The sequence below is a fragment of the Rhopalosiphum maidis genome, chromosome 3 (genome assembly GCF_003676215.2).
Source record: "Rhopalosiphum maidis isolate BTI-1 chromosome 3, ASM367621v3, whole genome shotgun sequence".
NCBI lineage: Eukaryota > Metazoa > Arthropoda > Insecta > Hemiptera > Aphididae > Rhopalosiphum > Rhopalosiphum maidis.
Genome location: NC_040879.1, coordinates 59,384,120 through 59,400,547, shown reverse-complemented (window position 1 = coordinate 59,400,547; position 16,428 = coordinate 59,384,120). Strand labels below are relative to the sequence as shown.

At 25.2% G+C, this 16,428-nt stretch overlaps 1 protein-coding gene across 1 annotated transcript in view; it reads right to left on the bottom strand.

Annotated features, from left to right (window-relative positions):
- Window positions 1–16,428, bottom strand: part of LOC113556585 — a 113,528-nt gene that overhangs the window by 33,178 nt on the left and 63,922 nt on the right. Inside the window, exons 3-10 of the mRNA XM_026961629.1 lie at window positions 16,104–16,283; window positions 14,714–14,923; window positions 13,775–13,868; window positions 13,573–13,681; window positions 13,275–13,467; window positions 2,510–2,609; window positions 1,834–1,943; window positions 1,495–1,648 (exon numbers count right to left, since the gene is read on the bottom strand). Of these exons, the coding sequence (XP_026817430.1) occupies window positions 1,495–1,648; window positions 1,834–1,943; window positions 2,510–2,609; window positions 13,275–13,467; window positions 13,573–13,681; window positions 13,775–13,868; window positions 14,714–14,923; window positions 16,104–16,250 (1,117 nt within the window). The 5' untranslated portion in view covers window positions 16,251–16,283. The remainder of the gene's footprint in view (window positions 1–1,494; window positions 1,649–1,833; window positions 1,944–2,509; window positions 2,610–13,274; window positions 13,468–13,572; window positions 13,682–13,774; window positions 13,869–14,713; window positions 14,924–16,103; window positions 16,284–16,428) is intronic.

Genomic DNA, 16,428 nt, shown 5'->3' with positions numbered 1-16,428 from the left:
ACTACTTCGTACATACTATAAATTTTAAATAAGTTCGTTAAAACGAAGTTATTAATGTCAAGTCCAAAAATTTGATTTGTATTCATTATTTTATCATATTTCCATTAATTTTTTGTTTGATAAAATTAAACAATAATAGTTTGTTTTTCAGTAAATTTTGATATTGATACTCAAAACATTTGACAAAATTTCAAAATTTCGATTTTTTTTTAATGTTTAAGCAACTGTATTTATTTTTAGTGCATATAGGTTATTAAATCGTTGTAATGTAATACATTTATTGTAAATCAGGAAATTCGAAAAATTATATTAAAAATATTATTTTTGAAATATTGGGTTAAAAATTTTTTTGATATTTTTCATCTATTCCAAATGTCAATCATTCTATATATGAGTCATGAGTTTGATAGTGTCTTTATCTATCTTCAGCGATCATCAGATTATATGGTATTTTATCGAGACGGTTTGAGATACATCAAGACCGAAATTGTTTTTAGTATACTATTTATTATTAGTTTTAAATTTGGTATAATTGTTTAGTTATAAGATAAATAAGTGTTAAAAATTCAGAAAGTTAAATCATCGTATTCCTATCGCTTGCATAGTTGCGTGTCTACATAGCACAAAATATTTACATTTTTAAGCGTATTACTGCGTTTTAAAGACTTTTTATTATTTTTTTAAAAACATTTTTTGATAGTCATTAGGGTATTAAAATCCGGACTCTACTCATGTCAAACTCATTCGATTTCACATTCGGTTGCCTACAGTAGCGTGGAAAAATTCTAAATATATTTTTGGTAGCTAAGCGACGGTACTGTTATGTGAAATCGTCAACGAACAAAATAATGTTTACCTACTACGAAAATATAATATCCATATTTGTATTCATTATTTATTTTGATGCTATTGATTTTCAACATATTATTAACTCTATTTATGATAACTAGACCCATAAATCGTTTAATTGATATTATTGAGAACTTTTTTAAGAACTTTAAAAGAGCTTTTGAATATAGCTTTTTCTTATATTTTAATTTTGGAATATCACCAGAGGGTACTTAATAAGGATAAGGTACTTTTTGGCTTAAAAACGAACAGTGTGACTTGTGTATTCTAGTTTTGGCAAAAAGAATTAATCATCAGCTCATTTGTTTGATTTTGAGATTCACACGGATTAAATATTTTTGTGTTTTAAATTATTTTGATATTGTAGGAAAAAAATCTAAGTTTTTCTGATTGCGACTTAATTTATGTCTGAAAAATAAATATCAGTTAAATCATTGAAATTTAGCTTTAAATCGTTTATACTGATGCCAATCAACCTTTTTTGTAATCGACAATGACAATTTTTATCGTTTGTGATTCACTACCACTAAATTGTCAAATACACGTGAGCGTGTGCGAGCAAATACATCGATTTGTTTTTAATCTCTAGCATACTTATTAATAACTGTTGTCCATTCGGTGGTAATCCACCGGCTGACATCTCACCTTCATGCATTCCATTGTAGCCAGTGTCGTATTGTCTGTCGACGCTTATACCCGTTTCGGACTCGCGCTTCTGTTGCGGATCGCCATTATTGTAGAAACCCATCCGACTAGCCACACCGTCTTGCGCCATGTTCCTGTGATCCGACGGCATTTGCTGTTCGAAAAAAGAAAAGTATATTATGAAAAAGAAACTTAAAGGCGGTCCGTTGAAAATTTCCTGATAACATTGTTTTCCTCTTTCACGTCACTTTACCGAACGATGGATAAACAAACTACAATCACAAACAATAATTGACGGAAATAAAATAATTTAAAAAAAATGTAGACAAATCTCCGTACTAAATAATCTTTGCCGTTAAACACTGTGTTAATGTTGTAAGATATGTGTTTGTTCTTGTTTTCTTCCTGTGCGTTCTTGCGTGTTTGATTCACACTGCCTGCAAACGGTTCTGTTGCAACGTGACACAAAAAATCAAAAATAAAATAAAGTAAGTTAATAATTAATATAAAACAAGGATTTTGTTAAAACAAATTATACACGTAAATTGATATTATACATAGTGATTATTTCATAGAATTTTCTCAAAAAATATTTTAATTATTGAACATTTTTTTATAAATAATTTAAGGTCGACAATACGAATTTTATTAAATAAATTATATTTTTACTATATTTTATCTTTTAAACTTCAGATAGAACAGATATGTTAATACCTAATTATCTAACTATTTTAAATTCAAAATGTTAGCAAATCCAAAATTTCAAAAACTCTAATGCTTGAAATAGACAATAAAAATATATGCTGCCATTCACAAAAAAAAAAAAAAATTAAAAATGACAATTGTAAATCAGAACATTTATTTTTTCAAAAATTTCGTTTTTTATGGATTAAATTTATATAGGTAAACTATGTAAAAAAATATTCTTAAACACGCACTAGTTTTAAAATAATGAGTTTCTTTTAGAATAATCTCCCTGTATAAATTGCTGTACTACACATTACTTTTTTTTTACCTTGCAAATAATGATCATTATACATCGAAAGCCTTTCGTTTGTAAAATCTGTAGTTCCTTTTGATACGACATTCTGTTCTTCATCCTCGAGAAAAATGAACTGAAACCGTAGACAAATAACGTATGTATTATAAATTTATCGTATAAATCGTACGAGACAATCTGAGTCATTCGAAAGCGGTGGACATATGGACATACAGTAGATATTATTATTATTCATGCATAAAGGATACAACAGAAAGGCTCTTATATTCTTATATCTTCCATAGAAGAGGAAGATTTTAAATTATTATTCATATTAAGTGCATCTAAAAGTTTTCCTTACTATATAGTCACAAAGAGTTGATCGTTTTTGGAATTAGATAATTCATTGTTTTTATTTTGTAAGATTAATTTCTTTTCATACATTATTTATCATTTATATTTTTATGTATAAATATAAATAGATTACATTTTAGATTTAAAACTAAGTTTTCTTTTGATAATTTCTAAAATTTAAATTATGAACATCGATGGTCATAATTATAATAATTTATGTATTTAAATACTTATTTTATAAATATTGATTAATAACATATATACTCTAAGCAAGCATACATATTTTAATTAATGTAACAGTATACACTTGTGTTGCACAAGTGAAATATAGTTATAATAAACCAGATACATATTGGCAAATATTAGGTATTTAAAATTATCATTTAATTAAAATTATATGTTAAGTAGAGATTATTAATTTTATTTCCGTGCAGTTTATGTACAATAATATTTATCATAGGTACTTCACAGTATAATATAGTAAACTATAATAAATGAATAAATTAAAAAATTCGATATTGTAGAATAATATATGTTTATTTATGTATTATTAATACATCCCTTTTATACATAATGTATATACTTTCCACGTATTTTTACTCTCCTCGTTATTTTAAACAATTTTTTTTTATTTAAGCCCGTGCATTAGATGTATTTTTTATTTTTTTTTTGTAAGATTTATGGCTTAGACTTATATAGAACAAATGGTTATTAATTTTTGGTAGAGCGTACAAATTGTAATTATATTTGATTTTTAATTTTAGTAAATGGAAAAAAAATGAATTACCCTATCGTATGTTATTTAATTTATTAAAATAATTTCAGCAGTTAAAAATTATAGTTTATTTTTTGTGACCGCCTAACTATTATAAATTTAATACTATTTTAAGAATAAGTTATAATTTATAATTATATACAGGCTGATTCTTTTATCATAAAACACTCATTATTTAAAAAAGTATTCATGTTTTTGAAAATATTTTTTTACATGGTTTCAAATTGTTAAAAAAACAACGTTTTTACTAAAAATTATTAATATTTTTAAATATTTTTTATTCTTATAATTTTTTGAGTTTTTTACTTTTTTGAATGACAACATAGTGTTTTAATTTCATTTCCAAAGCAGAATAATTTTCTGAGTATTTTGATACATACAATTTGAATTTAGGGTGAGTAGTTTATGAGTTATACGTATTTAAAGTTTAGTTGCGTGGAGTGGAGTGGTACGGGGTCACCCCGCATAATGTTTGTCCACTACTCCACGTATATACTTACTATACTATGCTTATCTAAACTTAAAATAAGTATAACTCATAAAATATTCACCCTAAATTCAAATTGTATATATCAAAATACTTAGAAAATTATTCTGCTTCAGAATATGAAATTAAAACACTATGTTGTCATTCAAAAAAGTAAAAAACTCAAAAAATTATGAGGATAAAAAATATAAATTTTTAATAAAAACGTTGTTTTTTAACAACTTGAAACTATGTAAAAAAATATTTTCAAAAACATTAATACTTTTTGAAATAATGAGTGTTGTTTGATATAAGAATCATCCTGTATTATGTAAAATATTCTATTATTATATTATGAAAGCAAAAGCATTTAGCAGCGTTATCTGTCATAAAACCCTCGTTAAAGACATTGCAGTGAACAGTTTGAATAGTATAAACACAACAAAAAGTTTGCTATACTGCAGAAGCTAGCTATGTATATATAGCAGTCTAGTCATTTTAAGTAGTATGTTAATGGTCACGGTGTTCACCATTTAAAGGAAAAAATAAATCGAAACAGTGCCGTGTAATAAATTATGAATACCTATTATACATAATCCGTAGCTAGTGCAATTGTGTGCAGCGTGTATATATACGTATTATATATTATAATTTATTTCGGCGGATTGTATTTTTAATTTTGAAGCATATTAGTCTAGTACAATTTAGTAAAATATCATAATTTAAAAATACCATAGATAACACTTTTCAAATTTAAATCATTGAATATTATTACGCTAGATTTTTTTAAAGAATATTGAATATTAACATTTATCGAATTTTGGTAAAAAAAAAAAAAAAAATGAAAAGACAACTACTATAAAAACATTAATGTCCAACAAATTGAATAAAATCGTTATAAACCCTTCAACTATGATTTTTTAATTAACATAATATTAAAGTAATATTTCCAGTTTTTAGTTTTAATTTATTTTACTAAATACAGTCAGTATCAAAATTGTATTTAGATTTTAGTAAAGTCTATAAAATCATTTTACACACTTCATATCTACTATGAAACAGTATTTAAAAATCATGTCCATCCGTGATGAGGTTAAAAATGTTTCAAAGTTATGAGAAACATCCCTAGCCTTGATAATTATTACAATAATATAGATAACTAACCTAACTAGATACGCAAAAAACCATTTTTACATTAAAAAAAATTCTAAAAAAACCACAACAAGCAGACATTTCGAAACAATTGGTACCAAACTATACAATAAATACCATTTTATATAACAAACTTTCCGATAAATTTATTTAAAAGGAGCATTCTACAGTGGCTATTGGATTCTCCTTACGAATTAAATTTGTAATAATATTTTTGTACTAATTTTCAATTGTTTAACTATTATAAGCTACCTAACTCAAATTGTATACAACTTCATATACGCTTATTTCTTTTTGTAAATTTATTTTTAACTATAATATACTTGTAATTTATATGTAATTATATTTTTGAACTCATGGGCCCCCACACGAATCATCTCAGTGGGGTTCAGTATTCATATGTATATGAAATTAAATTAAAAAAATAAAGAAATATGAAGTTTGATAGACTTCAAGCGGTGAAGGCAAAACCATGTTATTATAGGTATACCTACTCGTTTGTGTAATAGCGATAATGTATACCCAATATAGGCACGAGACTGAAAATTCCGTTCTTATTATTCTCGTGGTTGACTGATATATTCATATAAAAAAAAAATGTTGATAAAGCGTCGGGCAGTACCGTGCGAAATATGAAACACGTTTGACAAGAATAAATTGACTTATATCCGAAAATAAATTGATCACATAAATTCGTTTTATTTTTAACTTGTCTTCGCTACATTAATTATACATCCATTTATTTACTTACACACACTCATATTATATAATCTTATTCGCCGACTAGACTACGAATACTGCACATACACGAAACGGTACTTTGGTAGATCAAACGAAACGCGTACGAAATGAACTTCGTCAGATTTTACTACCATTAGATAAAGCCATATAGGTACTTTATACACATTTGCTACAAATACTATGCCTAACCGGAAAATGACTGCATTGAGAGAAGTGCCGGCACTTCTCTTCGCGTTTCAAAACTGAACAGTTTAATGCATATGATTATATATTAGTTATCTTATTATAAATTGTCTCTAAATTCGTACGTTTTCAATGTAATTTAAGAACAGTAATAGACTTTTGAAACTCTACGTAGTATATAATTACCCTCTGCAAATGAATTGTGTTTAAATTGGAGTTGGAAATTTCCGGAAATACTATGAAAAATATTATAGAATTGACATTAAAATGGAAATAACAAAAAATACACGACAGTAAATTACTATGCTATCTAATTACATATTTCTATAAAATATTATAATATTAAAAAATTTTAATATAAATACAAAATCAACTTATAAGTGAAAAATAAAAAGTTGAAATTGTCTAGTAATATTTTTATTTTTTTCAAATAGTTACGTTTCATCTCAAGTATATTATTATTATTAGCATTTTTTATTTAATATACACGGCATTATGAATCAACTTATATACTTTATATGTTCTCTTAAAAACACTAAAAGATATATTTTCACGGTAAACAGAAAATAATAATAATAAAAATTTTTTGTTAAATTTCGAATGAAATTCTTTACAATAAAGGAATTGGGGGAATTGTAATTTAGTAATTAACAGGGCTCGGGACTTAAAGCATTTGCCTATTTTTATGTATTGACTTAAAATGTAGCAGAGTGCTATGGAAGTGTTGTCATATTAAAATGTGTTCAATTATAAAATTTGAAAGTGCTTTTTTGACCAGTGTTTCTACTTTTTATAGTTTTTTCAAAAAATCCCTCGGAAAATCTATAAACAATAAGGCAAAATGTCTCGAAAGTGAAGTTTAATTTTTTTATAATATAAAGATTTATTTTGATTTTTTAGTTAGAAACTTTTCCTAACCATTTTGTTTCAATATTTTTTGTAGTCTTTAATTATATTATTTTTAGCACAGTTATAAATTATGTTATAATATCTACTTTATCATGTAAAAAGAAAGTTTTTTTTTTTTTTTTGATTAAATATTTTTGCTCAAATTTAAGTTTTTTTTAAATGCTTATTTGAATGCTTAGAATTATGTTTTTAACCGTTTATTTTAAAGATTTTAAATGCTATACGTCCCGAGCCCTGGTAATGAGTGATTCATAATAATAAAACCGGTAGAAAGTTCTTGAAATTAGTTCATATAATACTAAATGTAATTTTAGGATTAAGAATGCCAACTAGAAAATAAAATAAGAATAATGAAAATATTAGCCAGTCCATACATGAATTGTTATAAAACCTATCATACTTTTAACTAAATATACTAAATGTGAATGAAATTCAACATATTCAGTAGAATGTATTGTCTTATAGTTATATTTAATATTTTATATATTAATAATACGAAGATAGGTGACAATAAAGAGTGTGCAAGTATAAAATAAAAACGTCTATCTCTATAAATCCTGGCTACGCACCTGATACCTATAAATTATCTGATTTAATCATAATATATTAGAGATAAACCTACTATTATCTTGGTTATCTATGATAGTGATTTTGATAAATACTTTAACCATATAGGTACCATTTAAAATTATAGATATATGTATCATGATTAAGATACTAAAGTAAGTGGTGATTTTCCAGTTCACCGGCGACTGTTTTTATATTTTAAAATCAAGTTTATCCATAAACATGCAATATCCGTAGTTAAAACTGATTAATTATTATTTTTATATTCCGAGCGAAGCAATAAATGTATTGATTTTACAATGATCTGCGTTTTTTTTTTTTTTTAATTAATTAAATTTTTTTATATATATGTAGCATTACTTATTGAAGTTTAAAAATATTTTGATTTTCAACTTTGAACTATTGTATTGTATTTTGGTTAAAAATTAGATTTATTTGATATTTTTTGATTTGATAATTTAGTTATAACAAACGTGTAATTGTCCAGGTCTATTTAATAAAAAGGATTTTTATAAGGTAACAGTATATTATGCATTTTCAGCAAAATTCAGTCATAAAAATACTTTTAAAATTAAATTTAAACATAAATACAATCCTATTCATTCACAAAATACATAATAAATTTATATAAATTTATTTTAAGTTCACATTTAAGTATAATTATTTTAAATTAAAGACTTTATATTACCTATTTAATTGTATACCGAGAAATTAAAAAAAAATGTATATTTCAAACACGAAATGCTTAACAATTAATATAACAGTAAACATATTAATGAATTATAAAATAAATTGACATTAAAATTAGTGGTTAATAATTTGATTTTAATTATAAATAATAGATACAATACAAATTAGTTTAAAATATGATAAATAATTATTTTTAATTTTTATGAGTATTTACATAAAAAATATTTGATTTTTAAATACAAATACGTCCAGCATTTGAAAATCAAATATACAGTAAGTATTTAATATACTTAATTTAAGAATTCTTGAAATTTATTTTAAATATTATAAAATTATTTAAGTACACTAAAATACTTTAAAAGACTAAAAAAATGATTAATTGTTATTTGAAGAAAATTGGTTATTGTAAAATGCATAAACACTATGCAGTTACAAGCAAATTATAATTAGAAACAAATATATTTACTTTATTTTTCAACTAAGTTAATTATTTATCTACACTACGATTTTGTATTTGGAACTCAATATATTATTTTTTTAATTTTGCTTTATTAAAGTTGATTTAACATTACTAATTCAAGTTATTCTTTTCGTCGACTTGTGATATTATATATTTCTTTTATCGTGTAGTAGATAATATCTTAAGTCTCTTCACCATTCCAGAGTTTGATATTTACTCTTTTTCGTTTTGTTTAATGGCCTCTCAAATCCCTACGAACTGCAAATCTTTATAAAACTCTATGGTTATCTGTACAAGATTTATCAATTAGCATCTGCATGAATAGTCTTCCCAGACATCCGTATATTCATGAATTAAATTAAATTCTATTACCTATCACCGTAGTGTAGAGAATATAGTGCCTACTCGAAAGCAATACATTTTTATTTTTATTTTTTAAAATTAGCTAACAATATTTTAACAAGGTAATTAAGTACCAATAAGTATTAACAATACTTAGAAGATTACTATTGTCTTACTATTGCTTTCAGAAATAGTATGTTTTGGCTTTATTCGTGAATTTTAAATTAATTTTAACCAAGTAATCGTTTCTCTGTATTTTTTTCCGTATGTATGTATCAATGTTTATTTGAATTTTGTAAATTTTGAAAATACTTAGTATTGTATTTTATTACTATCATTATATTAGCAGTAGTCACCGAATTTGAATTTTTTTTTTATATATTATTAAACGTGTTGATTTTTTTTTCGAAAAATTGGTTATTGGTGAACTGGCTATGAACTTTAATTTGTAGTGTGAAAGGTGTCTAGTAAAGTCACTTTTTTCAAACAATATAAACGTGTAGATATATGTCTATAACTTATTTATCACGCTGGGCATAGGTACCTTTAATGAATTTATACGAGAAAATAAACTCGTATACGACGGACAATCGTTTATTAGTGTTGTGTATATTTTTTTTTTTTTTTAGTAAGACATTTGAGAATTCTACGTTTAATTTAAAGAAAAAGTTAAACGCGACAATAACAATAGACCAAAGTACAAATTGGATAATAAAAAGTAAAGCCCGAATAAAGACTGTGCCATTAAATGGCAGCATTAAATGCCCCGTTACATAAAATCTCTATTGTTTTAGATTCCCAAAGGATTGATGTCGCAGCAAGCAATTTTGCTGAGCGCATTTTCATTTTTATCTTTCGAATCCCTGCAGCTGCAGTCCACGAATATTATATTAATCTCAGTCCGGGGTAATAGGCATATTTATACAAACGCACCTGGGGAAACCCCGTACCTATAATACATTTATACCTGCATATTATTATATTATATTATACACTTGTATACACGATTTATAATTAAATTATAATAAGCGTCACTTATGAGAGTAGTATAGGTAGTGAGTACGAAAAATACCTACTCCTCGATTTTAATAATAAAATATATGTACTTCGTGCAAATACAGGTACTTACGTTATTTCACGTGAACGATAATATTTGTTTATTACGACTTTTCTGTGTTCATTACGCGAGAAAAAAACAAACTAAACAAAAATCGGTTAACTCAGATGATACCATCTATCTTGACGTTAAAAATTAATACTCCAGCCCGTTTAATTGTTTTATAAATCGCATTATGTGTAAATAATATTTACGATGTATATGCTGCCATCATTAGGTATTTTTCTAATTGTTTACAAGGCTGAACGAACATTTTAATTTGTTATAGGCACTATAAATCAGAATAATATACCATCGAACCTGGATAATTGAAACATTTTATTATTGTAAACGATTATACCCATCTAACTAGCTGTGACGCGTTGCTTATAGACCACGTAAACATATCATTATGTTAGGAAAACTGAGGATAATATTCACTTAATATTATATTATACTACCCAATACTGTTTATTTTTACTTATATATTATTACAATTATATTATTCAACTCCAAACGTACAATCTACCTCAGTAATTGGCATTAGGTACTGAATCGATTTTTTGATTTGAATTTGTAATGAAATTGGACATAACTATAATATTGTAAAAGCAAAATATAAAATATTATTTTTTAAAGGAACCACTGTACCGCAAGAATAGTTATTGTACAATGGATATAATGTATTTTCATTTGTAAGTAAAATAAAAACTATTTCATAAAGTTTTTGTACTTTAAATCATCAAAAATAATCAGACATCCAAACACAGAACGCGAATACTAAAATATTAGACAGTAATTGCTAATTATATTTTATTTCAATTCATGCACAGAAAACTAATATAACCTTTATTTATCGTTACATAAAGTTCTAAAATGATCAAATATCTCACCATAAATATGATAGAAATTAAAAATTAAGTAATTTTTTAAGTATTTATGAAAATAAAATCTTGAAATTATAAACGTTCAATAAATTCAAAACGATTTGTATATTTTAAAGATCAAAATCAGTTTTTAAGTGTTATATCTTAAGTGATTAATCAACTTTATTTTACAATATATAAATGAATTTAATATACCTAAACTTATATTTCCATAAGATAAAATATTTATAAATTAATTAAATATGTATCATTATTATTTAGAAGTGACTTATTTATTCTATGCATAAGTGAGTAACTAATAATATAGGAGAAATATAAAAAAAAAATTCATCGTGTATTCGTAATTTAACGAAATCTTAATTTGATCGGTTTATGATCCATTTCGTGTTATATATCATAATGTTTTTGAACTTGGTATAAATCAATAATTCACTTTGGAATTCATCCAAAAAATGTATGGTTTTTCCCGAAGTATGTACTTCAAGCATTTACTAAGTCTTTGTTCATTTAATTTTTTTTATTATTATTATTTACTGAAACTATTACATCAACAGAAAACATTTTGAAATATTTAAAATCAATATTAGTTATTAAATTTGGACTTGTTGGAAATGTACGGTGCATTATTAGTATATATAATTATTGTATTCCTTGTTTTTTTTCAACCAAATTAGGCCCATCAGAGTCTTTAAAATAAATCAAGATCCAACAAATTTTGGTAACAACCTTATAGTATGTTACACATTTGTTTGGATGATTTCCAAAATGGCTTGTTTTGATATTGTTTTTCAAAGCTCGTAAAAATGTATTATACTCTTATTAATCATCACGACTGTAATTTATTTTAAATGTTAGTGTATAAACCTCAAACATTGTTAATTTTGTATCATTATTGATAAGTAACTAAAGTTTATTCTCAAATCTCGATTTTTTTTATAATATTTTAAAATAGAACCTGATAGTAACTGAACCAAATAGTTCCAGATCCATATTTGTAAATAAAAATTACCGGATCTTATAAATATTATAATAACTCTTTTGATTCCATTGTTCATTAAAATGGACATACTTTAATCAAATGTAATTTTTTTGTTTACTATTATCAATTTTGAACATTGTAACCAACACCGAATAATATTTAAATTTTTATTTCACAACAGAAAAGTTAATAATTTCGCTATTAATAAAATTTCAATATTTTTTCCGATAGAAATTAAAAACCAAAAATAATTATTTCAGTAATAAATTGAACTTAATAGATTTTTAAGGGAAAAATATTTTACTAAAAATTATTAAATGTATACAAAACTAATCTGGTACTTTAAGGGAATTTCGTTTTTATACACATACGTAATCATTTTATTATTATTATTATTTTTTTTTTTATAAAAACTACTAAATAAATTAATATAATTTATGTTTAAATAAGTCACTTTTTTTCTTAAAAAATATTAAAACTATAAATATAGTTATTAATTTTTTTATTTTATTTGAATATCCATAGGGCAATTTGTTAAGCATGCTCATCTCCTCTTTTTCTTTATTAAGGCCTCTTATCTTTAGTATGTATAATCATTTTTTATTGAAAAACTACTCATTCAAATTTTAATTAGTAACAAAAAGACTTTTAAAAAAAATTATCCATTAAATAATTTACAGTAAAAAAGAGGATTCTCATTGAAACAAACAGAAGTTCATATTATCACCACAGGACACTTTGTAATTGTGATACAAAAAAAAAACTCAAGAATTTAAAATTATGGTTTTTAAGTATATTTCAAAATCTCAGTCAGAATGAATAATTTGAATAAATGCATTACTTAAAGAAAAATAGAGCTGAGCAAGCTTGGTAAATTGCCTTACAAAATATATTATATTTTATATTTTAAGTATGTATATATTAAAGAATATATCAAACAAAATAAATGGTCGGATCCATTATGCGTCGAGTTTAATTTGAATTATAGTTTTTATTTTACAAAAAATTGAATTAGTTAGGTTTTTAAAACAAAATAATTGAGTTCTATGACCAGTACTGAAACTGGTCACAAAATATAAGATATTAATTAAATTAAATACTTATGTATATATTTTGTTTGAAGCACCTTTGTATTTTGGGTGGGGTAAAATAAATAAATCTATTATTTTCGTGCTATTTTATAATACGTTTATTACTCACTTCTAACGTGAGAGTGCCGGACACCGAATCATCTTGATATGGCCGTGACTGGAGTGACAGCACTTGTCTCTGGTAAGGGTTGACAAGTAGTTCTTCGACGCTGACAATAGCCAAGCCCATAAACTGATTGCCGCCATTCGGGTTGCAGTCGTATACTTCGAATAATATCTCCTCTGTCGTTCGGTTCAGCGTGCTTAAAACAACCAAATACATTATTACGAATCACCACGACGAACCGACAACTGCAGCAATATAACGAAAATATTTTATTATACAACAATATGAAAATTGTAATTACAACATAAAGTTTTCGTTCCACTGTGGCGACGAAGTGTTCTTCTTTGTCGAAGTCTGCTTCTTCTGGAACGGGTCGTCGACTTCGATCACGCAGTACGGCTCGAAACATCCTACGCAAAACAAATACAAAACACGTTCGAACAAAATATTAATTTAAATACGTTTGTGTAGTTAAAAAATAAATGGTAACTCCTTGGCTTAACCTTGTTTGAGTCCGAGTCCGATCGCTTTTATGACTTTTACCATTAATCTTTTCTCTCCTTGCTTCATGACTGTTGATTCTATTTTCGGACTTGTCTATATGCAGATATGGTAATATTAGTTTATATTATTTTATTTTCATAAATATATATTTTAATATTATTGTTTTTTATACAAAATTGTGGTCAAATTTCACCATAAAACTACCTCTTAGTATTCATGGTGTTATTTATAAATAAATAAATAATATAAAAACAATAAAAATAATATAATTCGTAATATAGGTTAAAATCAAAAGATGATATTTACAATTTATTAGATTGTAATATAAATATATTTTAATTTTAATAATAAATTAATAAATCTTATTTTTCAATAATCACTATAAAAATTAAAACTTAAAAGACTATTTTAATTAAAAACAACTACGCATACTTTTTAGGATAAAATAAGTTGTGAGATGGAAAATTTAAATTTAAAAAAATGTAGTCAAATTACCTTTTCTCCCGTATTATTTCCATGATTCGACTAATAGTTCGAAAAATAAATAAAAATATTTAAAACCAAATCATTTTAGTAAAATAATATTTGATTATATTGTGTATGGTGCCAAAATGCCTGGTATAATTAGACACGTGTAGTATTTAGTCCCTAAAAGCACACATCAATGTCACAAAATGATTGTTTCGGGCACAAGTTCAATGGATTCGAATAACATCCTTATAATATTTTCTGAGTTCTACGGTTCATTATAATTATTATTCTACAGTGAGAATTATGTATCAAATACATTTCTTGCCATATGATATAATAATAATATTATACTATTTTATACTCGTACATGCAAAAATGATGTCGCATACCAGAGTGGTTTAGATATTATCAAAGTGCTATATCATACAGTTAAAGAAATTAAAAACTTAGAATTCCGGTGTACTTACCATTCGTTCGGTATATGAGTCTAAAGGCGAAGTGGTTATCGGCTGTTGACTTTTCGTGAAACTCGGAAATTCTGACCACCGATACAAATCGACAGAAAGATCTGTTGATCTTATAGCACCGGTCACAATGTCCATGATCACGTCTTGCAGTTGTACTTCATCCATCGTTTTACTTTTAATGTATCCCACCTGGGCCAACATAACTTTTATCTGAAATTTAAAACCATAATTTTTGTAATGGTCACGTTAGACATTTCATTATTATTTTATGAACTAAAAGTGGGTGTTAAATAATATTTTTAATTAATCTAATTCAGTGATTCCCAACCTCATATTATGCCCCTTTTGTAGGTTTTTAAAAATCTCGCGCACTCTCCTATAAATTGAAAAAAATGATCAATTTTTTTGTATTCATTTTTATTTTTTCCCTAAATGTAAAATAAAAATAATTTAATAAATAAAATTGTATTTCGTAATGACTCTCCGGCTATGTTTACATGCCCCCCAGGTTGGGATACACCGATCTAATTGAGTAAAATGAGAAATATAATTCTGAAATTTAATTGCTAATAATTAAATTTGAATCATTACTTTGAAATTCATATGGTTATAGTTATTAAATAGGCATACAACTGTAAATATCAAACTTTTTTGAAAAAAAAATTCTAAAAATAACAAAAATTATGTTATTATAAAACAGATATGTTTTAACTTTTTTATTTATTAAATCGTAATAAATGAAATACTTTAAAATTTACCATAATAACTATCGATGAATTTGTATTATACGATTGAAATGTATGTCATGTTTAATTCGTTAACATCAAATTTCCATCATAAAGTTTAATAGAAAGTAGAAACATTCGCTTTAATGGTATGCTTTAATCGAGAAATTCACAGTAATAGGTACTTACATAAAGTTAATACAAATTATTAACAAGTACTTTAAACTAACGTTAAGTCATTGAAATATTGAGAAAGTTTAAAACAATATAATATAATACACAATAGGTATTAATTCATACCATATATTATAAAAACTTCAGTGAATATAGTTATAGGAATAAGAATATCAGTTGAACATTAAAAGATTGTAACACATTCAATATTCTTTTTAAACGAAATCAAACCACTGTACTGATTTTTTTTTTTAAGCGCCATCTTGTAAATACTGAAATTCTGGAATTAATCCAAAACCACATTACAAGCGCTTAACTAGGATGATTTTGGGGAGAGAGATTAAGCTTAAACAACATAATAATATGTAAGCCGTATAGTAAACTTTAAAAAATACAAAGCGTATTTAATTCTATCGATGTTTTCGTAATACATTGAAAATCGTACACGAGCACTTAAAAGTCTAATATAAAGATGAACACCGTAAAAATACTTTTGGCCATCCGTCGAATTTGATTTGTCCTCTCTTCTTAGCAGTGTCACATGAAATGTTCAACCGGGCTTGTAACTTATTTACGTTTACTCGGTAATGAGAGACATCCACTTTGTCGCCCTTTTGTCGCATTGCCTTCAACTGCATCGCCGGTGTAGCGTCACAGTCACAAGTAATCGTCTACACAATAAAATTGCAATTATAATAATAAATCAGTTTGGGTTTTTTTTTTTTTTTTTTTTTTTTTTTTTTTAGTTTTATTTAGTACTTAAAACTAATCACCAGTTTGCAAAGTAAATCATACCAGTATAACGCCGATAGTTGG